The 26724-nt window shown below is 40.5% G+C and overlaps 2 protein-coding genes across 3 annotated transcripts in view; one reads left to right on the plus strand and one right to left on the minus strand.

Moving 5' to 3' along the window:
- Window positions 1-6714, plus strand: part of CRB1 (crumbs cell polarity complex component 1) — a 100670-nt gene extending 93956 nt beyond the window's left edge. The window contains exon 12 of one of the 2 annotated variants that reach the window (XM_036388105.2): window positions 1950-6714. In XM_036388105.2, the coding sequence (XP_036243998.1) occupies window positions 1950-2165 (216 nt within the window). In that variant the 3' untranslated portion in view covers window positions 2166-6714. The other variant, XM_036388106.2, reaches the window with a different exon arrangement.
- Window positions 6715-14768: 8054 nt separating this feature from the next.
- The window catches only part of DENND1B (DENN domain containing 1B), a 149459-nt gene continuing 137503 nt past the window's right edge, over window positions 14769-26724 (minus strand). Inside the window, exons 21-23 of the mRNA XM_036388022.1 lie at window positions 24571-24650; window positions 23306-23519; window positions 14769-22085 (exon numbers count right to left, since the gene is read on the minus strand). Coding sequence (XP_036243915.1) covers window positions 21534-22085; window positions 23306-23519; window positions 24571-24650 — 846 coding nt within the window. The 3' untranslated portion in view covers window positions 14769-21533. The remainder of the gene's footprint in view (window positions 22086-23305; window positions 23520-24570; window positions 24651-26724) is intronic.

The following is a 26724-nucleotide window of genomic DNA, read 5'->3' on the forward strand; positions in this document are numbered from 1 at the left end:
GAAATTTCACATATCAGAGGCGAGGCCATACCATCCATTTGCCTGTGGTAGTGAATTTCTCTTGAAAATGACCTGTTCAACCCCAGAATCAGAGTTAACCTGGACTATCTTAGTCCTTATTTTCCCAGAGCAGGCAATGAAAATAAAAGAGCTTCTGAGAACAAAAATTCCATTAAAAATTTGCTGCCTCTCTGAGGCAAGAGGAACAAGGGTCATATAGTCCAGCAGAGTACAGAGCAAAACTAGGATCTCAAATATGTCTGTAACACCATCCAAAGATGAAATAACCTTCCCAATTCAATACAATTTAATAGACCAACATGCTTCATGCCACCTTGTTTTAGAGCAGTGGTCATTTGGTCTGACACCTGCATTATATTAGCCCTATTGGGAAAAATGTATTTAAAATCCCAGGGACCATATATTTAGCCATCAAGGACAGAGGAAAATATCCTAGTCGATCATTTATCCCCTGGAGAGAACCCCTGAGCCAAACTTGCTTTTACTATTATAGCAGGACCTTTTCCATCAGTGTGGAATTGGAGAGAGGAAGAAAGAGGCAGGATTGGTTTATTGTTTTCCCTCTGGCATTGCTGCTCTCTGGCAAAGGCACGAGTCAGGGATGCACACACAGAGCATCCATTTCCAGCACATCCATCCTGAGTGCAAAATCATCCCCATGCTCTGCACTGGGACTGCCCTTCCTTAGAAATGACGAGTAAGCAGGTCACTAAAACATCCTGAACATGGAGCAGCTAACTGGGATACAGGCTCTGACCTGCTGTTTTCTGTTTCTAAATATTTGGAGATTTGAAAGTTCAGCCTCAAGCACGCATCCATCTCGGGCAGTTCAGCTGTCACTTGTAATACAAATCAGAAGATGATGGATGGCACAATCTGCCCAGAAGTTCAATTCCTGCTAGGGTCATTCTGTCCATAGTGACCACTTTTCCACACTAACCACATCACTTCATTGCTCTCCTCACCATAAGCAGTTTTTACACATGAAAGTGCATACATAGATATGCACAAAATGCTCATCTACCAACTATAAAATTTCTCTGGTCTGAAGCTTTCCAGCTGACAGATTGGTTTATGTGCACTCTGCCTTCTGACATTATTACATTTCCCACTGCCACATGAAAACTGAAAAAAACCCAAAAAATCAGAGCATCCTTACATTCATCCTGTACTGTACTGCTCATGTTCCTGTACATGAACCTATGAAGCAGGTATGTGGAAGAGCTGCTTGATTATTTTAAAAACTTACTTGTGAAAATATACTGATTATGCACTATTGTTCAGCCTCTAAATGCTTATTTCATGCAAAAATGCTGGTAGAAAAGTTTACTGGTAGGAGTGTCTGTAGAAATACTACATTTCACAATATTTAAAGTAAGTGAAATTTCTATGTAAGTGTATATATATATATATATGTAAAAATATTCATATAAATTTTACTCCTTCAGCAAGAAATGTAACTCTATATATGTTCAAATTAGCTCATAGGAATAATAGGAATAGTGAATTTTTAGGAAATATGAAGGAAATATAGGAATATAGGAAATAGAATAATATAGGAAATTTCTAGGAATAATGAATTTTTATTGAAGTGGTTAATAATTGCTGAATTACTACTGCAGCCCACAGACATATTAACTTGCAGGTTATCTTCAAGGTAAGGAAGCTGTCAAAAGAAATGGGTCCTTACAGGAAATTCATCTGCCTTGAACACTAAACATGGAGTCACACTCTAGGAGGCCAAAGGATGAAGTGGAGGGGTTAGTGAAGTTAATGTGTTAATTCCCTGCAGTAAATGGTGCTCCAGCAGTGACTCACCCACGTGAAGCCTGTCCATAGAGTGGTTTCTGTTCTCCCTCTGGGGCAGCCCGGGTGTGTCTCCGTGTTCCTTGGTGGCAGTGACCTGGCAGTGGTTTCCATCCTTGCAGCTGGCAGGGGACGTGCTCTCGAGCGTGTTCGCGGCCGTGGGCTCGGTGACGCTGGCGCTGCTGGTGCTGCTGTCCCTGGCCATGGCGGTGTCCGCTGCCACCGCCACCAAGCGCGCCACGCAGGGCACCTACAGCCCCAGCCGCCAGGAGAAGGACGGCTCCCGCCTGGAGATGTGGGACATGCTGCAGCCACCGCCCATGGAAAGGCTCATCTAGGAGAACGCAAAGCTGCTGCTCCAGCCTCAGACCTGGCTGAAAGGGGACTCTGTACATATGTTAGATACATTCATCTTCCTTCTGATCAACACGACAATGATTTTTTCACTGCTTTCCTTTTAAGTTCAATAGTGAACCAAGGACATTTATCATTGCTTTGGACCATCCAAGGACAATTTTTATTTGCACTGGAACTCCAGCCTTGATAATCAGCAGTAGGCATTTATGGACAGTAATGACTCCTGGGATAAATGCAACTGTCCTGAACACCACACAGCAAACAGCTTCTCCTCTGCACTCTCCTTTGGCTGCCTGGCAATCACTGCTGCAGAAGATGATGCAGACAAATCAACTAAGCCTGTACAATAAAGACAATGTAATTTTCTTATCAAAGGGTTTAGTGCTAGAGCTGTGTCTCGGTGTATCTTCTTTCATCTGTTAATCAGGGATTAAAAGGAAGCTGTGTGAAAATTCTCCAAAATAAATGCTTCAAATTTGTTTTTCTTTCTTCTGGTTCTTTCGTTTTACTTGCTGCCCCTCCACCTTCTACTAAAATGAAGGTGAAATGAATTTCAGTTTCCACAAAAGCACATATTTCTCTTAGGATAAAAGACTGTGACTTAAAATACCCAGTGGGCACAACCTGACCTGTTAGGAGACATGAAATCTAAATATCCTAAACAAATTGTGTGCATCCACCCTACTGCCTTTTTCCTATTACAATATTACCCAATGGTCCCTTTTAGAAAATTATTGCTTCTCACATTGCAAACGTACATTGGCCGCCAAAAAGCATGCTCAGAAATGTTTCCTAAAGCTCATGGAAAATACCAGGGAAGAGGCAGAAGTGGCCTACAGGTAGAAGATTGGCTTGAAAATAACTGGGACAAACTTGGTCCTTCTCCTGGAGCTCAGACTTCTCATAAGATCATAGGCAAATAAATTTTTATGCTTCAATTTTACTCTTTTAAAACAGGAATAATCCTATTTAACTACCTCATAAACCTCAGCAGCAAAAGAGTTGCTTTGTGGAAAAAGTAACAAATGCATGAAATGTAATGGAGAAGCTTGGAAGAAATCTTGTAATGAAACAGACAATTACATCGATGTAATAAAAATCACATTGACACATAATGCAATGAAACAAACATTTGATACAAAGACATCTTGTAATGAAATAGACATTTGAAAATGTAAATTAACAGTTGGACTCAATGATCTTAAAGGTATTTTCCAGCCTTAACAAATGTATGATTCTATGTGCCAAAAATGCTCCCAGGTCAAAGGGGTTTTTGGAACGTAGAGGCCAAATTTAGCTATAACTCATGCAGTCAATTTTCAGATGTAGTCAAGGAATTAAATCACAAACATTTCTCCCACACAAACTGAACCCACAATAAGGAGGCAACAGAGTGGAAAGTCCATGCAGGCATTTCTTTCTGCACTTCAGCTCACATGTGCCCACAGTGGTGAAACCTCCCAGACAAACACATCAACCCCCAGATGATTATTCCAGGAGTTACATAACAGAGTATGCAACTCAGTATCCTAGAGTTTAACTCATTTTTCAATTAATGATCAATTCATAATTGAGTTTGGATGACCCCTTAAGGGATTACTGAAGATCAATGCCACTCACATTCATTTTTGTATGAGATGATTAGCAGTAACTATGATAGTAAGCACATTCAGGACTTTTTGCAGTCCTCATCAATATCTTTCAAAACAAGGCTCTACAGAAAATGTGAGTGGATAGTTGGATTCAAGCTGAGTTAGAGAAGCAGAATGTAGTCACAGGAAAAATGCATGACACGTTTTATTCCAGCCAAATTTACAGCTTTACTTCTGAAGCTTATTATTTCGAATGCAATCGCTGTTGTACAGCTGCAGACTGAATTCACAGAGTTCAAAAGACAACTGAGGAAAGAGTGGAAGAAGAAGTAACTAAAATTATGATAAGAGAGAGCAGAAATTATTTTCTCTGGATCTTTTCAAATCATGGCTTTATGCAATTACAGAAGCAGTAGCCTTTAATTGAAACTTTCTTTAGCCCAGCTTTTGCCCCATGAGGCACCGCTGAGGCATAATAAAGCACCCCATAAAGTTTGTTAGATGGGATCATTTCTAGAGAGATATATAAACACTGGGCGGGGGGAAAGGAAGCAACTGATTCAGCAGAGAAGAGCAGCACATGAAGATGAGAGACCCCAAGGGAAGCAGAAATTATTTGTGTGGATACCCATGGGTTTTGCCCCACTCACAAAAAAGCTGTGAGACACCCAAAGACAAACTATGCCAAGAAAGTGGCCAAGTGGGCAAAGACATGGGAGGCTGTGATGACAAGGGGGCAAGCAGAGGTTTAGAGCAAGCTTTGCTGCTGAGGTTTATGAGTGAGTGAGGAAGAGGAGGCTGGGAAAAGCCTGGGGACAGCAAACTGCACACCAGGGCAAATCTGGAAGAATGAATTAGGCCCAAGCAGCAGAAGCAGCACTGGACTAACAAAGTGGATGCAAAGAAGATGCTTCCACACATCAGTTTTATGCTTTTTGTATTTCTGGTCATCTGAGAAAATTGATAGAGATGTCAGGGAACAGCAGAGATAGAGAAAGAAAAAGAGAAATTAGGTCATATCAGAAATAGCAGTAGAATGGTTATAATAAAGATCTAACTTTGAACTCTGCCCTTATTTGAGCAGGAGGTTGAACTAGATGACATCAGCAGGTCCCTTCCAGGCTTAATTATCACCTCATCCAAAGAAAAACGATAAAAGGAGAAAGCAGCTGAAGATGGAGGCAGTTTGCCAGGAGAACTATCTTGAAGGAAAGCACAAGGAAAGACAGAACAAGAATAAGGAAGTAGCTGAAAAGTAAATCTGTTCTTCTCTGTGGTTTGACTTTCTGGATGAAATTTGGGAGACAGCCGAAAAACAATCTGCAGAGATGTAATAAAATATTCCAGAAAGTGTTGCCACAGAGAGAATCTTTAGGGCTGAGCAAGATACCCAGGAGCGTGTACAGAGGAAGGAAGAGGCAGAGAAGATGAAAGCCTGAAGACTTTTCATACAGACCAAAGAGAGTTCAGGAGGAATATGCTCCTAGAGAATTAAAAAGACACCCATAAAAGCACAACAAAGAGAAAAATCTCACAGTGAAATACGAATGTGGTTTGTAGAAAGTAAGTCAAGGAGACAGAAGGCAGGGGAAAAACCTTTAAACTAAGATTAGAGTAAGTTGTGATTGCTGTCAGCCTCGGTGGAGAGGAAGTGATAAAAGTAAGATGGTGGAAATTCACAGAAAAATGAGAGAAGAAAAGGAAATGAAAGCAAATGGCACTTGAGGGAGGTGGAGGCAAAAGCTGGATCGCAGCAAGGGTGAAGCTGGACTTTCACAGCAGTGAGGCCAAAGGAAAGTGGGAGGATGATGGTGAGTCAGGAATGAGAATTACCTATTGAAACAGGTCTGTGTAGAGGAACTCACAGGGAGCATGTTTTACTTCAAAGAGGAATTAAAATGTGAAATATTCAAAACTCTATGATCTTATAACCAACAAACAAAAAAAAAGGCCCAGAAGGCAACAAATGTCATTCCCAAACACACTTCCTGAAAATCTGAATTAATGAAGCAACATCCAAAGGCAGCAGGAAGGTAGATGCTGCAGCTGGAAATGCTCAATGGCAGCCTGGAGAAGCACAAAAAGTCCCCAAGCTGTTGCATCATGAACATGCCATAGTAACCATAATATGCATGGTTAGGAAGACTGACCCTTCTGGGCCTAGTCTCAACCAGGGAACAACAGCTAAAACAAAAGAGAATGCATTTTAAAGAGTGTCTAATAACATCCCTGATGAAATTCAACCCACAGATTAAGACAGAGATAGCAGATGCCAAGGTATTTTCTGCTTCTCAGCCAAGGGGTTTAATAGAATCTACAGAAGCACAGACATTCAGGGAGGAGCAGTAACATCCAGGAGTTGTGGGGAGCATGTGTGCTGCTATAAGGAAAAAATACTGAAATTGGCTTCTGGTTTCCAAAAAGGCACTGGTAACCTCTACTACTGTGGTGGGATCTCCACATAAAATTCCATTTGTTTAATCTCTCTCACTATTTGACTCAAAAGCTTGAAGTATAATATATTATTTATGACCACTTGCAACTTATCCATTAAAAAAAAAAAGCTCAATATACTCCCAAGCCTTACATATTTAACCTTCTCTTCATGTCTAATAGCCTTCTACAAAGAAAGAGAAGGTGATAGCCTAGAACACAGTCTGCCCTGCACTAAATCCCTCCAAAGATACTCAGAGGCAGGGGAAAGATGAAGCAACTTACCCTCCTTTCATGGTCTATTCCCTTTTCCTTGGAAAAAGGTGGCATCCAACCTGTGAAACAGTGAGCATTACCTTGCATTATGTGCCTTCTCTGTTTTATGTAAAATTCACTGTTCCTTCTCTCGATGTACATAATATGGTCATAGTTTAGATGCTCTATTCTTATTACTGTTTTGCTCTGTGCTGGATCAAAATGACCAATAAATAAGGATTATATCAAAGCCTGTATTATTTTTGCTTTATGGGATTCTTTCATCCTGCAATTACAGAGGAAATGGTCCCCAGATCAGAACAATATTTACAGTTTAAGAAGTCAAGCTTGCCATTAGAAATAAAGTGATCAAGAAACATTTTCCATATTTAGGAATGAGGTGCACAGTGGGAGCTGCCAGCCTCAGCACTGCAATCTGCACCATCCTCTGCTGCAGCCACACCAACCCACTGTCCTGGGCCATCAAAAGGATGTGTTTGTGCCAGGTCCCAGGGTGGCACAAATCAATACAGCCCCACAGATGCTAATTTATACAGGCTGAGAAGCTGTATATGCTCTGGTTTTGAAATTACTGCTGCCTTCCCAGCACTGTGGACGAGCACAGGCAGAAAAGAGGCAGAGCTGTAAGGATTTGCTTCACTTAATGGAAGTCCCATTTTCTGCTCTCTTCAAAAGCCTTTCTGTTACTTTTCAATAAAGGTCAATAACCTCAGAAGCCAAGAATCCTACTGCCTCTAAAGCACCAGCACCCTGACAGGGCACCCTGGGAGCAGTTCAGCTCCTCTGCAGCCTGGCTGCAGAACAGGACACCTCCAGGTAAGACACAGTTCCTTCCCTCTGAGCAGTGCCCAGCCCTTCCCCAATGGCCTGGGAGCAGCTGACTTCCCAAATAGCAGAAACTAAGGAGGCAGCACCTAAAGAAACCACTCCCAACAGTGAAAAGATGCCTTTGAGGCCATGGACCAACTCTCTCTCACTTCTGGTCCCTTCCATACTCTGCACTCTCCTTCCCAGCTGAGGCCTGCCATTCCCACAACCCGGTCCTCTGATCCTCTTGGAAGAGGCATCTGTGCTCACCCCAGCCCTCTAAAGGTCTGTCAGGAAGGCAAAGAGGTTGCTAAAAATTCTCTTGTCAACAACAGCTCCTTTTGTAAAAATGATACATCCAGGAGAGAAGGTGAATGTGAACTTTTGTGAGAATTTGTTTTTCTCAGTATGTTGGCATGTAACCAACCAAACTCAAGCAGCAGCATCCTGTGCTGCAGCCAGAGCAGCACTGTGCACCCAGGGCAGGGCACTTTGAGCACTGCCAAATAACCACAGAGTACTTTGGTGAATCCAAATCCCTCAAGGTATTACCCTTATCTCCTCCTTTGATAGGAGTGTGCCAGCCACTGTTTCCATGTCACAGGTTCCCCATGAGGAACTCTGTGCCACAGGCTATGTTAAGCATCATTAGGTGGTTTTTACAAAAAAATTTTCCAATCCTTTTGTTTTTCAGACATCTAAATAAAAGTTTGTGTATTCTTCAAAAACACAAGTTAAAGCAGGAGAATCCAAGTGTGCCAAAGGGATTTCTGGGTAAGAGTATTTCACTGCCTAGATCAATAGCATCTCTTAAGCCTCAGCATGAGGAACAGCTCCAAAACCATGAAACTCACATTTGCCAATATTTTAGTAAGTGAATGTTGCTAAGACCTCATTCTCCAAAGATGATCATGATCTGACCTTGTGGTGTTTAAATAGAAAACACTGCTTTTCTGTGTTCTCTGGAAGAGGAACACCACACCACCACCACCACGGATTTGTTTCATTTTCTTTCGCTCAAGGAAGCACAAAAATTCTTACTCATTTCAACAAAATTGAATTATCCTTCTATTGAGTACAACTGAGTGATCTGAAACTTCCAAAGTACATTTCACAGACTTACACCTATAGGTCACGCTACTTTCCAGCTGCAGCTGCCCATTCTCAGGTGGGGAATCCTCTCCCTTCCCACATCTCCAAAATACACCTTCTGCTCCTGCAGAACATGAGGAAGCATCTGGCCCATCCAGGTTTTTGGCCAGTGATAAGCTAAGCCACAATTTTTGTCATTGTCTAGTGATTATTGTTCCACAGATGCTAATTAACAATAAACTTCATTTAATTTACTGTATTAAATAAAGAAAATAGTTGACATGCTTTTTAAAATGTCCATAATAAATACAGTCCTACAGCAGAAATCTTGTCTCCAGATAAGAGACAGCAAAGTCTTTTCCCCAGCCCCAAATGTCTGCTCCATGTTTTATTTAACACAAGCCCCAAGTCTCACTGCAGGACAAACCTTACATGTGTAATGTCACATAACATCAGGAATCACGGATCAGAGGATTTTGGCCAAGTTCCTTTTCCTATGCTATTCAATCACCTCTCAGCTAAAGAAAACTGACACCTCTGAAAACAATTCAAAAAAAGAGCATCAGATTAGGCATTGTAACTCAATAAAGTTGAGCAGTGAATAGCTGACACCACTAGAATTTTGCCTATTGCAAGATGTCACAGTTGAATGAATGGATGGGGCTTTCATGCCCCACTGAAGCATGCACAGCCTTCAAACTACTGGCATGTGTCAAGATGCTGCAAAACCTAACATTTATAAAAGATACATCTGGTGTGCATTTATTGGGAGCAGAGTGAGGTCTTGTTTAAATTGCACACATGAATTTGATGTGGAGAGTGGGCAGCATCCCAAGCCTCACAGTAAAAGCATGTTTTTAACCTAAACTCCTCCATCTATAATGCAAGCCATGAGGTGTGAAGACCTCTTGCACAGTGAAAAGCCAGAGCATAAATTATGAATCAAGGCACAGGTGAAGTACTGAAGGCCAGGCAGAGGTCTCAATTCAGTTGTGATTTTTCTGAGTTTACATTCTTTCAAATTATATTTATTGGATAAAAAAATATTGGGAGATTTTAAATTGCAACCAATTTGAGTGACTTTGTTGTTTTTGACTTGGTTTCACAAACCTTGCTTTTAATTTCTGATTTTATGAGGCCATGATTTTTCTCTCCCCAGAGACATTTGACAAAGCAATTCCTTCCCCAGCAATCCATCTAACATTGTCAAGCACCGTGGAGACAGGCATGTCCAAATCATGGCTTTCAATCATCTATTTTGATCAGAGAAAAGCCACAGGGGCCTTCATCTGGTTCCATGCTCCTCATGGCACCATTTGAAGCATGCCATTCTCCTCAGCTCAATATTGTGTGTGACCTTTCAGGTTCCACCTGTAGTTCCAGCAAAAGCTCAATTTCCACTGGCACGCACTGTAATAACCAGCGCTGACAAAAATGTGTGTTTCCAATTTAAACCCACTCAGTTTCACTTGGCACCTGCACTAACCCTTCTTGGCAGCAGAGATTCAGCAGGAGCAGCAGCAGGGGAGGAGTGGGAGGGAAGGGCAGAGCAGGGCCACCCTAAGGCAATGTGACCATGGTGGCTGTGGCCCTTGTCACCTGTGCTGTGTGTTGGCAGTGCCCAGGCAGTCAGGGCATGGAAAGCCTCAGGGTACAGAGCTCCTTTCTGCCCCCAAAATAAACAACTGAGTGTCTCCCACGCAGCTGCCTCACAGATAACAGGAGTTCTGCACAGGTAACTTCACAATTGTTAGGCAGATTAGGGAAGTGGAAGTCTTCAGGGGAGACGTGACAAGTGTTTCCACACATTTTTGCTTGAAGGACAGAACAGTTTAAACAAATAAATGCAGCCTTAACTGCTTCTGATCCCTCCTCAGCAAACAGGGAGAGGATGCCCATACAACAAGCTGTGGGCATCCAGAGACACAGGGCACCCTGCCTGTACCACAGCTACTTTAGGACCAGCCAGGAGCCCAGGCATATTTTGGAGAAAAAAGCATCAGGCTCTCCTTCCTGGCTGCCAGCAGCACCACTGTGGGAACAGTGCTTCACACCTTGGCTACAAGGACCTAGAAACACCCACAAAGGAGCAACCTCGACCTAGATCCCAGTGACAAAGCAGGAAAAGAAGCAAACCAGAAGAGCAAGAGGTGCCCTGCTCCTGTTCTTCAGTTTCTGGCAGTGCATCCTCATGTGTCAGTGACTGCAGCTCTTCCAGAGATTTAAATATTCCTGTGGCCACAAGTGAGGGTCATTTAAAGCAAACCAGCAGTTGGAGACTTTCTTTCTGGAATGTATAAAACCTCAATGTTCAGTTGAACAAGCCCAGTGCCAAGCCTTTTCCTCCAGTGGGATCTGTGGCAGGATCATAGACTACTGTGATAAACCTGACCCCAGGGAGAAGGAAGCTCCAGCAGGTTTTTGCATGAGAAGAGAGCCCAACAGAGAAGATGCAGATCTGCCTTTGGGGGTGGCCCAGTGCTAGCACAAATGATTAAACCAGTCCCAGAGAAGATCATTCTGCTTCAGAATGATGGGTAACAGTGAGCACTGGCCAGAAAAATATGTGGCTGCGCTCAGGACCTGCACAGACTGGATTAGTTTGTGTTTGTCACTCAGTCCTGGGATGTATTTTTCTTGTGTAGCCTGCCTCAGATGTAGAAATTGCTTGTCAAATTTTCTGATGTTGGGGAGAAAAGAAGGGGAAAAAATCAATTACACAAATACTGGTCTGTTGACATTTAAAATGAGACGATGATGAGCATAAAAAGAAAAAGGTTAAAAAAAAATCCTGGGCCAGCAACCCAAAGGACCAAAGACAAATCACAAAATAGGATGCAACTAATTAGGCTGAAATGCCAACAATGTTCAGGATATCGTTCAGAGGATCTGTGGTGTCAGACTGCTGCCGTGACCCCCAGTACGAATATGCCAAGGGGAAATGTAGAATAGGACTGAATCAGATAAGTTAAATACAAATATTTTAAAATGACATTTTAATTTCTACCTCACCATTTTAACATTTTCGAAATCGTTAAATAAGCATGTCGCCTATTCTCAGAGCAGGCCAAATGTCAGATGTTTGTATGTATTATTCAGCTGAACATTTTAGGTACATAATCCTCCTCATTGCTAAACAGGTGGCACTATATTAACAGGTTATTTTCTCAAAAGGAGCAGTGAACAGAACACTGCTGACTCCATGCTGTGGTGTATTACTGAATGTGGAGCCAATGCAAGGATGGAACTGAGCTGAGGTCTGTAGGCAGGACAGAACTTTCTGCTGCTACCACTTCTAAAGCACATCTCAAGGCAGAGTACCACAATTTAGTTGAGTTATTCACAGAATTATACACAGCTGGAAAACAAACTTTTGTAGGCAAGTGATTGTGTAAGCTGTACATGACAGAGTACATCTCTACTGTGTCTCATCCAGGAAACTGAGTAGTTTAGGACTTAACAATTAAAAACACATAACAGACCTAATAGGAAAAGCCTTGCAACCAAGTTTAGTAGATTTGTTATAGGCCACACTGTACCTTTCTTTTTCAAAGTTGTATGGTGGGGGTTTGTTGCTGCTTTCTTCCCAATCTTTCAGTGACAATTATTTGAGAGAAGAAGTGAACCCAAAAATAAAAAATCAGTGGAGCAGTAACACCATCAGGAGCCCAGCCCTTCAACTTTCAGAAGAATGTGAAACAGGCAGTCACAGAAAGGAAATAATATACAGCCCATAGCATATTCCAAATGTGCTTCCCAAACTTTGCTTTTAGAACTAGTACTTGTTTATGTTTCATACATGATTTCCAACAGGATTGACTGCCTCTGGGCTTTTGAAGTGCAAGAAGCTGTTAGCATTTTTTTCTGACTGGTGAAAATCTGCAGACAGACTCTACTCTGCTTTATCTGAATACCAGCAAACCCACAACAACACTCCGGGCATTGCTTAGGTTTTTGTTGTTGTTGTTGTTATTGCTTGTCACATCAAATAAAAATCTAAATCCCTGAATTTGATAAAGTTATTTTTCATTTTGTGAACATGAGGTTAACACACAGTGAGTTCTGGAATGAAAATGAAATGCTTTGCCCATCATTCAGGATCGGCTGCAGCTGCACTGTGTGAAAATGAGTTGCAAGAGCAATTCTCATCTGCTTTTGAAGCACAACCAAGAAGTTACTAATGAATATGAGAATTTTTCATTTCTCCTTCTAAGTAAGTCCTCAGTAAATCGGTGCTTTGAGCTGCATTTTTCCCTCAAATGACACAACTCCTAATAGACAAGCCAGCTTTGGTACCATGGGGCTGGTACCCCAAACCCCTCTGAGTTTTCAGACACTTGGTACTGTACTGACAGGAAGAGTCCTGCTGCACCATCTGTGGAAAATCTGCCCACTTAACTTAGACTGCCTTTTGGTACTACCTTCTCTTTTTCAGTCCTTTCTCATTCTTGGGCTTGAAAGAACCCGACTCAAACATCCACAGAAGGCAAGTTGCAACCATACTCTCAAATGCCCTGATATAAAAACTAAGGAAAGCAGGTGAACTTTACCTGAAAGACTTCATAGCTCCCTGCTCCTTCAGCAAAGATTCTCTTTATAAAGTCTTCAATGGACTCAATCTGGACCTACAACAAAAAGTTCATTTTCATAGCTATCATTTTAACAGGTGACTTTCAACACATCTACTGGAAAATCAAAGGAATGACTACAAGATGTGCCATGCTAATCTAGCAATGAGGATCCCTTTGCTACCACACTTCACAGCTGGTACCACTCTGCTGGCTGCAGTAAGCTAGCACAGATCTAACAGCAAGTGTTAAAATCACACCCTCATTGTTTTGTATCAAGATAATTTGTAGCTTTCTCATCAGTTGTGGACTGACTGTATAAATATTGAAACCATAGTGTCTATGGTTTGCCTGCATAAGGTATCAAAATGCTTTTAATATAGAAGAGTGAATAACAGATTATACTGCATAGCCATTCAATGGAAAATTCTGGCTGAATTACAGCGATACACCTGAACTACATTAAAAAGCTTCTGTGAGAAGCTTCCCCCATGTCTGATGGAGGCAATGCCAGCCAGCTCCAGGACAGATCCATGGCTGGCCAAGGCTGAGCTGATCAGCCACAGTGGCAGCACCTCTGGGATAACACAGTCAAGGGGGGAAAACACCCTGTGCAATAAATAGCAGCTGAGAGAGAGGAGAGAGAGTAGGAGAAAGCAGCAGCTCTGCAGACACCGAGGTCAGTGATGAGGGAGGGGCAGCAGCTGCTCCAGAAGATGCTCCAGGAGCTGCTCCAAGTGCCAGAGCTGCTCCAGGAGGTGCTGCAGGTGTCAGAGCACAGATTCCCTGCAGCCCCTGGTGCAGCCCATGGTGAGGCAGCTGCGCCCCTGCAGCCCAGGGCGGTCCATGGGGGCAGAGATCCACCCACAGCCCATGGAGGAATTCCTCCATGCTGGAGCTGGGGAAGAGTCAGGAGCCCTCCCCTGAGAAGGAGGGAGCAGCAGAACCCAGCCAGGGTCACCTCACCCCTTCCATGTCCTTTTGCCCCCCTAAGTTACAGATAAAACCTACCTTCATTTTGCTCCCATCTCCCTGGAAGCCAAGAGGTGCTTTCTGCAGCAGCCTCTCCCCAGAGCAGAGGGAGGGGATGAAGGCAGGGCACAGCTGTGCCAGGGGCTCACACAGGGCCACCAGGTGCCAGAGGGGCTGCAGCCAGGCCCAGGGGAGCAGGGCAGAAGAGCAGGGGCTGTCCAGATTTGTAAAATGAGAGGCCCCAGCAGCTCTCAGCAGCACAGTCTGACCCTCAGCAGATCCCACCACAGCTATCACAGGAGGTCAGGCAGCCCTCCTCCCTGCCAACAGGATCCCCAAGAGCTCTATGGTAATACTTGGCTGAGCAGTACAAAAATACTTGCTGAGATCACAATTATTATTACCTTTTTTAACATCTAATACGAAAGGTTCAAACCAGAGCACCCATCAATTATTACTGTACCTTCTTGCTTAATTCTCCTTAATATGTTGATTTCTTGACTATGAAAAAAGATAATATACCTACTTCTTTGGCAGTAATTTGAAGATCTAGAGCCCAAGAAAAGCTGTTTAACAAAAAAGAATTATTAGCTAAGATTTTTAAAAGATTCAAAATATCACTGGAAATTCAAAGGACATCAACATTTAACATTTGCACTAATCAACTCATTATTGCATTCAAGGAAACACATTTTGCTTTCTCTATATTTGAGAAAATGAAATGTTCATTCAATGGAGAAAAACTTCCAAACTAATACTGGATCATCTCAATCTTTATGCCTGATAAGCATGAAAATGCTCCTCAGATCAACCCATCAAACAAGAACCTGCATCACCCAAGGAATTTGGATATTGTTAAATTTTATTTTATAGTACAGTGTTGGGCACTTTACGGTCACGTGGAATTCACCAAAAACTTCTACTGATGCCACAAACTTTGGAAGGAAAAAGAAAAAACAAACCACAGCACACATCACAGCTCACTTAATACATCTAGACAGTGCACTACTCACAGTAGTCTAAGGTCAGAATTACAGTTCTCAAGATGACTTTGAACAGTAGTCCAGAAGGTGCAAAAGCATGGAGTAAATTTGGCTCCAGTTTTGTTAAAAGGTCAGTAACTAACTAAATTTTCAAAACTGTAAGGACAATGCTGGTTGTTTGGTGTGTGAGTTTTTTTAATCTCAAAATTATCAATAAAATCTCAATGTATCCTGTACTTTATGCCTCTCTTTTAAGTATTAAAGATGCACAATAAGGGACATTACAGGGAATAGTTTTCAGGGGTCACAAAAAAAATGTTATAAAAAAAATTAGAAGCATCAAGATTACATGGTGTTGCTTTGTTCCATGTCGAGGCATTTCTCATCATATCTGGCACAGATTTAAAATTAACAAACACAAACTGACAGTTTGCCAAACATCTAAGCATTTTAAATTGCTCTTCCTCCTCAAAAGTCATGAAGTAACAGATGTGATGTGCATGTGTGCAAGCTGCACCAAGATTAGCTCTTCCACAGTGCTTTATTGCCTCATTCAAGTATATTAATTTAAAGAAGGTCTCAAGGAAAATCAAAGGTTAAAAGAAAATGTACATCAATATACAAAGAAATTAATTTACAAAAACTTAACAGGATACTGGCAACATTAGTAGATGTTTTAAGTAATGACTTATGATAATTATGGATGTCACAAACTAAATTCTTGTGGTCATTGCTGGTCCTGGTCCTGAAAAACAGTGCTTAACACCTCACCTTTTTTATGATTAACAAATGATCAAAGCATAAACTAAATATCATAAATTCTAAGAGTTATCCTTACTTTAATTTAACCAGGTTTTACTTTTAAGAGTTACCTGCAACTATTGGTATGTGAATATTGGCTTAGGCTGTATTATTTCTACAGAATGTGACATCCACAATCATTCCCAGTCACTAGAAATATACATTTGCCTCATTAGAATAGATTTCTTCATGTTTTTATCATACAACTGTATTTCAAAGTTACACGTAATTTTACACATTTTTAAAAAATACAATTTCATGAGTCTGCTTGAAAGCAGATGTGCACTACTAAATTACTTTGAAACAAGGGGTAATATTGCACAAAATTCAGTGAAGATTTGAAAGTCAACACATTTCCCCCTTCCAACCACGTTGCTCCCGTATTTTTAACAGAAAGAACATTAATTCACACAGAATCATAATAAATGTCAACATACTTGAACTCAACTTATTTTCCAAATGCTAATACTGTTACTGGATTCTAAATACAGGTGTTGTTAGTATTGAGCTAAGTGATAGTACATTTTAATTGAGTACCCTTTACTACAGTACACCTTGGAGTAACTTCCAGCTGTGTTACCTGCTTCATACCCCAGCCCAGCAGGGGATGGCAATGGCCCTGCCAGCTATGTGGGTTGTGGATGTCCCTCTAGACTGAGGTGGCTGTGGACTCACCAGGAAATTCTAAAAGAATAAGTGAAGCAGATTTCAGAAAGACCTGTCAAGTACTTTCAACTGGCCACTGACTGAACTGTGGAACAGACATTACAAAACGGATCAAGGGAGGTTTTGCACAAACCAACCATATCATCCCTTTCCATTCCTTTAGTTTCAACACCCTGAGGACCATGAATTCTAGACCAGCTGTGGTCCATGCTCCTTGGGTGCAGATGAGGACATGTTCTCATCAGCTCAGATTCTGCTAACAAGCAAACAGAGACAGACATGCCTAATGGCAGCAAAGAAGTTACTGAAGACAAGTCACATCACTATTCATACTGGTTTTGCTGGTGCAGTTATTTCTACATTCATTCTTCAAAGATTTACTGCAATACCATGGGAACAGACAGCCTTCACCATCCTGAGCTTTGCAATACAGAAGCTGTTTATTAGCCACATTTGTTTAGCCTGAAATTTCAGGCTGTTGGGAATCATACCCTGGCTAGAGTCTCACAGCACCTGGACTAGAGGCTGGTGCCAAGGGAGGAGATGCTAACTTGGAAATAAAGCTCCTCTTGAGCTCTCCCTGAGGAGTCAGGGAGCTCCATGGTTAGGGGTTCTTCCTGCAGGACAGGGTACAGTCAGGATCACACAAGGGGCATTTGCAAAAGGGCCTCATGCTGGCACTTGATTATTGCATGAAATGTTTCTTTGAAGACTTACATGCATAGAGAAAGTATTTTAGATGCTCCTAGCAATTCTATTAGACAGCTGCACCAACAAAACATTGTTCTGTAGAACTGAGTATCATTGACTGCAGGTGGATAAGGAGAAGCTGTTTCAAACACCTGGGTTAACTGTTCTTTTGCCTAGACTTTACACTGGTTACAAGAACACGAGGTTGTAAACTAGCTCATCCTAAAACCTGAGAAGACATCTAAAACAGAATTTTAAGGTCTAAAACACTCTTCTAATAGATTGGGTGGGATTTTCAGAAGCACCCAGCACTTGTCTAAAACTCTGCCTGAAGTCTGTGTTACAATGCCTGAGAGGGGACTTCAGCCAGCGCTGAGAGCTTCTGATGATCCCACCCAAACAGCAGCAGCACCACTGAAATGCTAAGTGACAAGGAAGGGTTCAGTCGACAACTTCTATGACAACTTCTACAACTACATTTTTTCTTCAGAACAAGTCTATTTTTCAGAACTACATGATGCCCAAAAATGTGAGATGGAAGAGCAAACCACTGCCTATTCTACACAGACTGCCCTCTGCATGCATAGAGGGTGGGTAGGGATCACCTCTGCATCCATAGCCCTTCCCTGGTATCTGCAGTTTTCCTCGTTTCATCTCTACACACGTGAATGGGAAGGCTCTGACTGGGACAACATATTATCCATTCTGCAAATCCCACAGGGATTTAACTCCACAGGCAGCATTACTTTTACCTACAAGACTGAGCTGGAACCACTGTAACTGAGTTAGAACTGAAATCTGGAATTCTTCCAAGTTACTATCTCTCCTGTGGACTTCCAGGCTCTGCTTCACCACTCTGCACTGGAACAATCCAGGAATCCCTTTGTCTTTCCACTGCCCTTACTCTTTGCTCCCAAACCAGATGAGTGATACGGCTCATTTTAGGCAGACATCTATGCAAAATAAATGCAAAAATATTAATCTTGAGTCCTGGTTTGACTTTCAACATCGGAAATTTGTTCCTATGTGTAACTAACAGACCACAAAGCTTAATCAAGTAACCTGGTATCTCCCTTAAACAGGAGAAACAGGAGGATTTTTGAGATCCTGAAGAAAAGACATGCCTCTGAAGAAGACCACAGGAGCTCTGACTGAGCAGAATTCAGTTCTCACCAGAAGCTGGTGATCCATGTTGATGATTTTCAAAGACACTAGAAGAATTTCCACAACTAAAAAGCATACAAGTATAAAACTTGCAAAGTACTGGACCTGGAAAATTTATCTTAATATAGAACCCACTGTGGTACTAAAAATATGGCATATGTAGCCAATAAACAATTTTATATTATCACAAGGACAGAGAACAAGAGTGTTGAATCAGAAATATCAGTTTGGACTCTTATCTATTTGGTAACTGGCAATTCTATTCAAATAAGGCACAAATATTAGCCTTTTTAAAAGATCACTGATAGTAGGTGGAAAAGATCCTATATATTACACAGTAAAAAATGTACCTACAGTTAAAATCAACATATATATAAGACAAAGCTATTTCTGAACCCATACAAGGTCCAAAACCAAAAAAGACATATTATTTAATGATTGTAAACAAACTATGAGCTTTGTAAATAGTAAGGAAACAATGCAGCATAAGCACAGAAACATTTTGACTGAAATTAAAATAATTCTAAATTGAATGTTACCATCTTCTATTAAATCTGTTTACTTCTTTTCTGCCTGCATTTTCACTCCATGAAGCAGTGAATTATTACTACAATGCCTCAATTTTGAAAGATTCCACTATCAAACTTTCAATTTTATGATCCTTATAAAAACTTAAGAATACTGGCAGTCTCACATGGCTTCCATATTTATTCCACAAAGGTGAAAATGGAACAACCTATGTGATCATTTGTTCAGTATCTAACCCTCATGTAAAGCCAGTAAGATTTATGCCTGTATTAGACAGTAAGTTTTGAAAACCATTTTCTGGCAGCATTCCTGGACTTAGGTGTTTGATGGTTTTGAAAGTAATAATGGCCATAATTTCTGGTTTTTTTTTCTATTTTCCTCCTTAAAACATTGATACTGTTTACTGACTTTAATAAATGAAGGAAAGAAAGCAACTTAGATTGAACCATGGATAGAAACATCTTGTGAAGTGCAGAGGAAAGGAAAATTTGAACTTTGAAATTCTCACCACAAAATGCAAGGAGATGAATGAGGAGTGAGAAGTGCTACAAGAACCAAAATCTGTGTATTGCCTACTGCAGCACCATGCTTGGGCAATGTTTACTACCCACAAGGGAGAAGAATGCCCTCAAGTCATTAATGCCAGCTTTAAACAATGAACCATCAGGTTGCTCTGGAACTTTTTCATCTGAACAGCACATGAGCCACTTGGCTTGACCCACTTGGAACACTGAGAGTGAAGATTTTAATTATTTTTATGATACTTTTGATTTCTAATAGTGCAAAATATTTTGCCGAGTAGCATTTTTTGTTATTGCAAAAGTTCACAACGTATCATGTTGATGCACAAGAGGAAACCAAAGAAAAAACAAATAGTTTGGAGTACAGAGTTCTGGATGTACAACTGCTAACTCTGGAACACTGAGATTCTCCAGCAATGCAGATGCCCTCCAGAATGTTCATGGCTTGATCAGACACACATATTTTGGCAAGATTTTCACTTTTACTATGTTTTAGCTTTGTTGCACTGATTAAAAAAAGTTAATTCTGGAGGCTCATCCTCAGTGGCAAGTACTGGCCCAGCCCTTCTCATTCTGGAGCAAGATGAAATTTATGAAATTTTGCACTAAGCCCAGGTCTACTCTACTGAGCCTCTCTGGTGAGATTCCAAACAGTGCCTCTGCCATGCCATGGAGCAATTCCCTTAGGTCAGCTACCTTGTAAGAAAGCAGCCAAAAACCCCCTTTCCATTTGTGTCAGGAAATGGAAAATGAATTAATAAATCTCAGTGAGGCAACTGATATGAAACTCTGCTACAAACTACTATTAAGGTACTAAAGTACAATCTGATCCAAATACCTACCCCAGGAATGTGCTCATTCAGGCCTAGGCTGAGATTAACAGAAATCATTCATGATAAAGAGGGAAAGAAAAAAGGTTTCATGACTTAGAAGAGCAGCAGAACATTCTTCTCAGGCAGAGTTCCTTTTATACCCCTGTGCTATTTCTACCAACTTTACCACAAATACCTCTAAAAGCTGACAATTCCAGTCTGCTGAAACTGATTAAGTGTCTCTTCTGTCCTAAGCTGTTGGGGTATGTATGGTGAGATGGAAAAAGAAAAGACAAAGAAAATTTTAAAAATTAAAGAGCTGCTTCATAGAGTATCAAAAATGTTCAGACTTTAAATATCCAAATATTTGTCAGGAATACTGCCAGAAGGAGGACAAATTCTTGTTCTAAATACATTATACATCAGGACCATTTAGTCTTCTTCACTGAATTTAGAAGGAAGTTTTTGGCTGTCCAACTTGACTAAAATGAGAGTTGGACATATGCAGTCTCAAACTGAATCTATAAATTTTGCTTTCTAGTGTTACAAATCAGGCACAAATTAGTTTTCCAACTATTAAACTGCAGAAAATAAAAAAATAATATAAATCTATCAATTCCACTTACACTTTCCTTTCTGAGAATTTTAGGTGAGTTTAGTCTACCTAGGGAAACTGATAATGTGTTTTTAAAGTGTCTTAGTTGTAAACAGAATAATAAACGTCACATTATAATTCAGCACTTCATGTACTTTATAGAAGAGAGAAAACCACGTGCTACCTTTTTGAAGTCTGGAAGACAGAGCCACAGTTTTAGTCTGGAGTAAGTTCCAAGTTATAGTCACAAGAAATTCCTTAATCTATAAAAGTCTCCTTTCCTCCCCCCACCTTTGCTGAAGCAAATTCCTGCCATGGAAAATCATTATTGCTGTTTTGTAGATTTGCATTCATCTTCTAAGACAGTTAAACCCCTTCTCAAAAGATTAAGGCAATTATTATTCATTACAAATATTAACATTTGTACATTTCAGACAAATCAGATTGCTTGGTTCATTTCATGCTAATGGGATTAACATAGTACCTTCAAAACCTGGCTACCTTTAGGTGACACCCTTGGCTGCTTAGAGGAAGCAAATGCTAGGAAGCACCATACACTTGCTGTATTTTAAACATAGAGACTAACTAGTACCTGATTTGAGAGTGCATTCATACATTTAGTTCCATTTTGTGGACCTAACTACAGCCAACAAATGAACTGAGTAAACGTAGAAGCGGACGTCCAATGGCAGAAAATGCATACTCAACTGAAGAGAATTATTTTTATAACTGAAGATCTCTTATTCCTTTTCATTTTTTTGGTTATCATCTTATATGGAGTTACATGGAGTCCTGAGTAGTCTCCCTTTAACATCTGATGGGAGTCAAGTTCCTCTTTTCATACTTTTCTTACGTTTTATTTCCACTCCTACTGCTGGATAAGCTATCCTTTGAAATATTTAAACCATAGTGAAAAGCAGAATTCAGTTTACATAATGACACCACTTCTTGAAGAAGTCCACCTTCTTCTGGAGTTTCATCTCCTTCCTTCCCACCTTTCTCCCAAGGGACCAGAATAGATGGCTGTTGAGCAAGACCTGCTGGGAGCTGATCTTCTGAGGTATTGCTTAGTGTTTCATTAGGCTTTGCATCCTGACAGGAAGAAAAGCCTGCTCTGAAACTTTCTAGGGAAGTAAACTGGGCACTTGGTCGTACTGGAGACAGGGATGTCAAACTAGTGGTCTCCATCTTGTCAGTAGTAAAGGTTTTGCCACTCTTTGCTTCTTCCATCCTTGAGAGAGATTCTCTCTGGCCACCAGAAGAAACTTGCTTCCTTGGTGATGGGGGTAGCTGCTTCCCATGGAGGACACTGTCATCCTGGCCAAGGTTCCACTCTGCCTGGTCATTAGCACTGCTGCAGAGCAGGGTAAGGTTGGTCTCACTAGGTGCATTTGACTTGTTCTGAAAGAAAAAACATGTGTTCATAGTTAATGTCACAAGAAACATCTCTACACTGGTATTTTTGAAACACAAGTACTGGAAGGGATTTCGTATGTTCCTAAATCATGGATTCCCTTTGGGGCTCGGCGTTACAAAACAACTATCCCAGACACAATGCAAGGCCAAGTGTTTTTACATTTCCTCACAGAACACTGTCTCTTAGCCTAAGGACTGCCTCTGATACCACAAAGAGGAAGGATTTCTGTCTCCTCTGTCCATTCAGTCTTGGCACAAGCAGTTTTGACAGCGAACAAAGACACACTTTTCTCGTTTGTACCCATAATATGAGAGGGAGGGGGACTAAAACTAAAACCAGATGGCATTTCCTCTTTGCTTCAGTAATTAATTATACCAATTTTCAATATTAAAGTTTTTTGGTCAAACAAAACCGGGCATTTTATTAATCTAACCCCTGTGTGACACTCATAATATAAAATTTTACAAGCTTTATAAATATTTGCATCAGTATTTGCTGCTCCAGTAACAAATCTTCTACTATAGGATCCCTTTCAGCAAAAGTAAGTGTTGGACAGCTGACATGCGCTGGAATTCAAAAACACTAAGCTTTTTTGGCTAATACCACAGCAGTGACTTGGTGAAAGTTTTAAAACTGTAGGCAAGCAGTGTGTTTACACTAAAGGACCAGTGCAACTCTACCTAAAATAAGAACAAGGAGCCCTCTTAGAAAACTCTGGAGTACTATTCTAGCAGTGTTTCAGGTGCAATTACCACCTGGATCCCATGACTTAAATCAAGAAGGAAATATCATCGTATCACTATGACTAGTCTAAGTCTACAAGGTGAAAAATGCCTTTTAAACCACATTAAAAAATCCCAAACCAGCTCAAGGCATATCAGATTTAACAGAAAAAAATTATAAATATAGTACTAAACTATTTGATTAAGTAAATTACTATACTGTTCACAGCTCTCTATGTGGTTACTGCTTTAAGGAAAAATATGCTCCAAGATGACTTAGTAACCTGGAGAATTTCTTGGCTGGGGAAAAACCATCATGCAGTGGCCAGCATGAGTGTACTGTTATACAGCCCTAAGAAGACACATCAGCAATTCTAAGAACTGTGCTGCAGTGTCTGAGCTGTATGTTGTTCATTCCACAAGTGCAGGATTCCACTGTAAATGGACCTGGGTTGGTTCTCAAATGAAAGGAGAAGACTAACCTCAGTCTTGTAATCAATGTCATCCATTGATCTGAAGAAATCCAGGCTCTTTGCTCCTGAGAGTTTTCCTTGATCTGAACTGTGTGTGCTCAGCGTGTCCAGAATCTCTCCAAGCAAGTCCATTTCTCCTTGATGATGAGTTATTCCAGTTTCACCAGAACCATCACTATCATAAAAGTAAGCAGAAGCTTCTTCACTGTCCTCTGATGATAACCTGAAAACAAAACTTTTCCATCAGATAGAAACATAAAAGCCATTTCATTATAGCCACTTCTGAAAGGACATAGGGGAATACATTTCAAGAGCTCTGAATGGGAACATCAACCTGGAATATCTTTCTACTCAAGAATTTTCCTGAGCACAGATATATGGCATTGATGGAGATGCAGTTACCATTAGCTGCCTCCTAGCCTAGCCAAACATTTTGTTCTAGTGGCAAGACTGCTACTGCAACTCTTCCTCCATCACATGGGCAGATTTACTGAAGTACTGCCTATCTGCAAGGACAACTAGTGCTTTTGTCTCTTATTTCCTTTCTTGTTCATTGCAATATCTTTACCTCAGACCTCCATTCTACCATGGTCTTTTTCTACCTCTGTCTATCAGTACTGCTACAAAGGCTGTTTTCCATGGCTCACTTGTTTTCATTATATCCTTTTAACATTTCACTAGCTTCATCTTCCCTACTATATCACGGCTTAAACTGCTTGATTTTGCTTTCAATGTCCTTTCTGGTTTATATCCAGATGTTCATCATCAAAAATCAACTCCTCAATTCAGAAAACGCCTCAATTCAGCTTAAGCCTCAAGTTACACTTTTCCTTTAGTTCTCATATAGGAAGACCTCAATATAAAATCCCCAAGACATTATATGTCTTTCAGACACTTCAAAAAATGTCCCATTGTCAGGGCTACAACACAAGCCTTAAAGAATAGATTGGCTGAGGTCACTCCCCACCATATTGATGAATATTTTGCTGTTTCTTTGTGTATTTCTTTGTGTATGTAGTCTTTTTATCTGGAGGCTATGAAGACTGAGGATTATGTCAAGCTCTTCTGGACACTATAAATAATGAAAAGATATAATAGCCTTTCCCTCTTTTTAAAGCAGATTTAAATCCTAAACTACTTGACATCATCTAGATCAAGAATTAAGCTAGCAGCCTGGACAGGAGAAAACTGTGTCACTTGAACTCCACTTTGCTGAATAACACTTGTTACCCTCTCTGCTATACATATATAACCCATCCAGACAGGCTTCTTACTTGCTTGTTCTCTCAACTTCATCATCTTCATCTTCATCCAAGGCATCATCCTGGTTACTGAGGCGCTGGTTGAAACGAGTCTGGAGGAAGGACAATTAACATTATAACTTTGTTTATTTTTTCTATTTCAGCATTACTTATCTGGAGACCAGCTGCCACTTTACTCATTAGGGTTTCTGAGCACTTGCTGAGAAAAACCACATATTGATCAAATCTTGTAAAGGCTGCTCCAAGTCCTCAAGCATCACCAATTAAAGAGAACCATTTCTCTTCATGGCCCCCCTTCCTTATTTATGCAAAGCCTGGTGTGCCTTATTATTTATGCAAAGCACTGATTAGCAGAAGACTGGATATTGGAGGAAAAGCATCACTCAAGTCTACCAGCTACCCTTTCTTGAAAGCACATCACAAAAAGCACCGTGGTTTAATACTTTCTGGTAGAAATATTTGCCAAGCTTTGGTTCATGTGGTCTACTGAGCATGAGGAAAAACTGACTTTTGAAGTAGCAAATACAAAGGAAGTTGGGAGTCTCATCATAAAGCTACATTTATGTTATGGTGCTGTACAGGATTGCAGAGTAAATAATATCCAGTTCAGGAACTTTGCACTAAGAATGCCTTTGTGCAGGATAATTTACTATGGATTACAGTTAATTCCAACCCAGTGCACACTCAGAGCACCCCAAGAGGACTTTGCATGGTGGAGCTGGTATGCTGTAAATTCACACGTTTCTGTACAGAGTACTCACCTACTACATCACATTATTATTCAGCAAAAAAAAATAGTCTAAAAAATTCAACAATAATTGGAAAAGAAGTCTCTATCCTGACCAGAATATTTAAATCAGGAATTTTAATCACTTGTACTCTGCAAATGACTGTCTTCAGGACTATACAACTCTCATACTTGTTTTGTATCAAAAACTTTTTATATAGGAAGTTTAACTATACTGGCAATCAATACACTAAAGATATTGTGAACCCTGGATAACCACTAATAATTTAAAGACATATGGATGGAATTTTTACAGAGGGAAAACAGCATAAGCGAACTTTGAGGAAAATCATCCACAAGTAAGAAGTGCTACTGCCCACATCTCATCATGCAGTTCACCAAATGCCTAAACCTGCAACCAGCCCCTGATGGGGAAGAAATATGGCCTTAATTTCAGACTACAAGGAGCTTGAAAATCTCGTACTGTGAGGATTTCAGTATGTTACCTATTACAGATGTTGTCAGTGTTCTACAAATACCAGGACGCTCTCTGTAACTCCCCCCACCCCCCCATTATTTACAGGAATGTCTCAGAATTCACTCTTTAGAGACTGAGACATTTTTTCTGTTCAACAAGAGAGAATTTAATTGAAGCAGCAAGTTTTGATAACACTTTCCACAGTTCTTTGCCCCCAAAGAGGAAACACGTGGTTCTTTATGTGTTAAACCAAGTTAATAGTTGATGGAAAATGAGAGAATTATTAGAGTATTACAGCCCATCAAACAACCCTAAAATTCATTCTGAGCAAAAGGTATAGGATGGAATGCAGAGAATCAAACTATTTCTATCTCCTTCATATTTTTGTGAGTTCATAGTGTTGTTCCCACCACTGTTGCAAGCAATCATTCTCCTGTTGTAAGTAAAGGGAAGTGAATCCCTCTGTTAACTGATACTGGTGATTGGTTATCTTACTGATCCCTGTCACAAGCACAATCACTGGTTCTCGTTTAAAAGTTGAAGCTTTAAGTCCTTATCTTCACTGCGAAAATTGAAATACTTTGATTGGGTAACACTAGAAATTTTGGTAACACAGAATTTTCCCCAAGAAAATTCTGACATGACATTCATTGTAATTCAAGCTCTAACCTGGAAATGGCTCCTGAAGGGCAAAATCCTGTCTGCCTCTCTCACTTTCTTTTGAATATGCATCAAAATTAGATGTTGCCATCACATGTACTCCTACTAACATAAATATGAGATTTTGCAGGGAAGAAGATTTTTTTAAATGTTGACAACTTGCAGAAAACAAAATGGAAGCTGACACTTGTTCATCTGTAGAGAAATTAACTCTGCCAATGGAATAAAATTCTACAAGGTAACACTTGCTGATTTGCTGAAATAATAAATAATATTTCAAAGAGGACAGATATCAAGCTTC

This window comes from Molothrus ater, chromosome 9 (genome assembly GCF_012460135.2).
Source record: "Molothrus ater isolate BHLD 08-10-18 breed brown headed cowbird chromosome 9, BPBGC_Mater_1.1, whole genome shotgun sequence".
Taxonomy (NCBI): Eukaryota; Metazoa; Chordata; class Aves; order Passeriformes; family Icteridae; genus Molothrus; species Molothrus ater.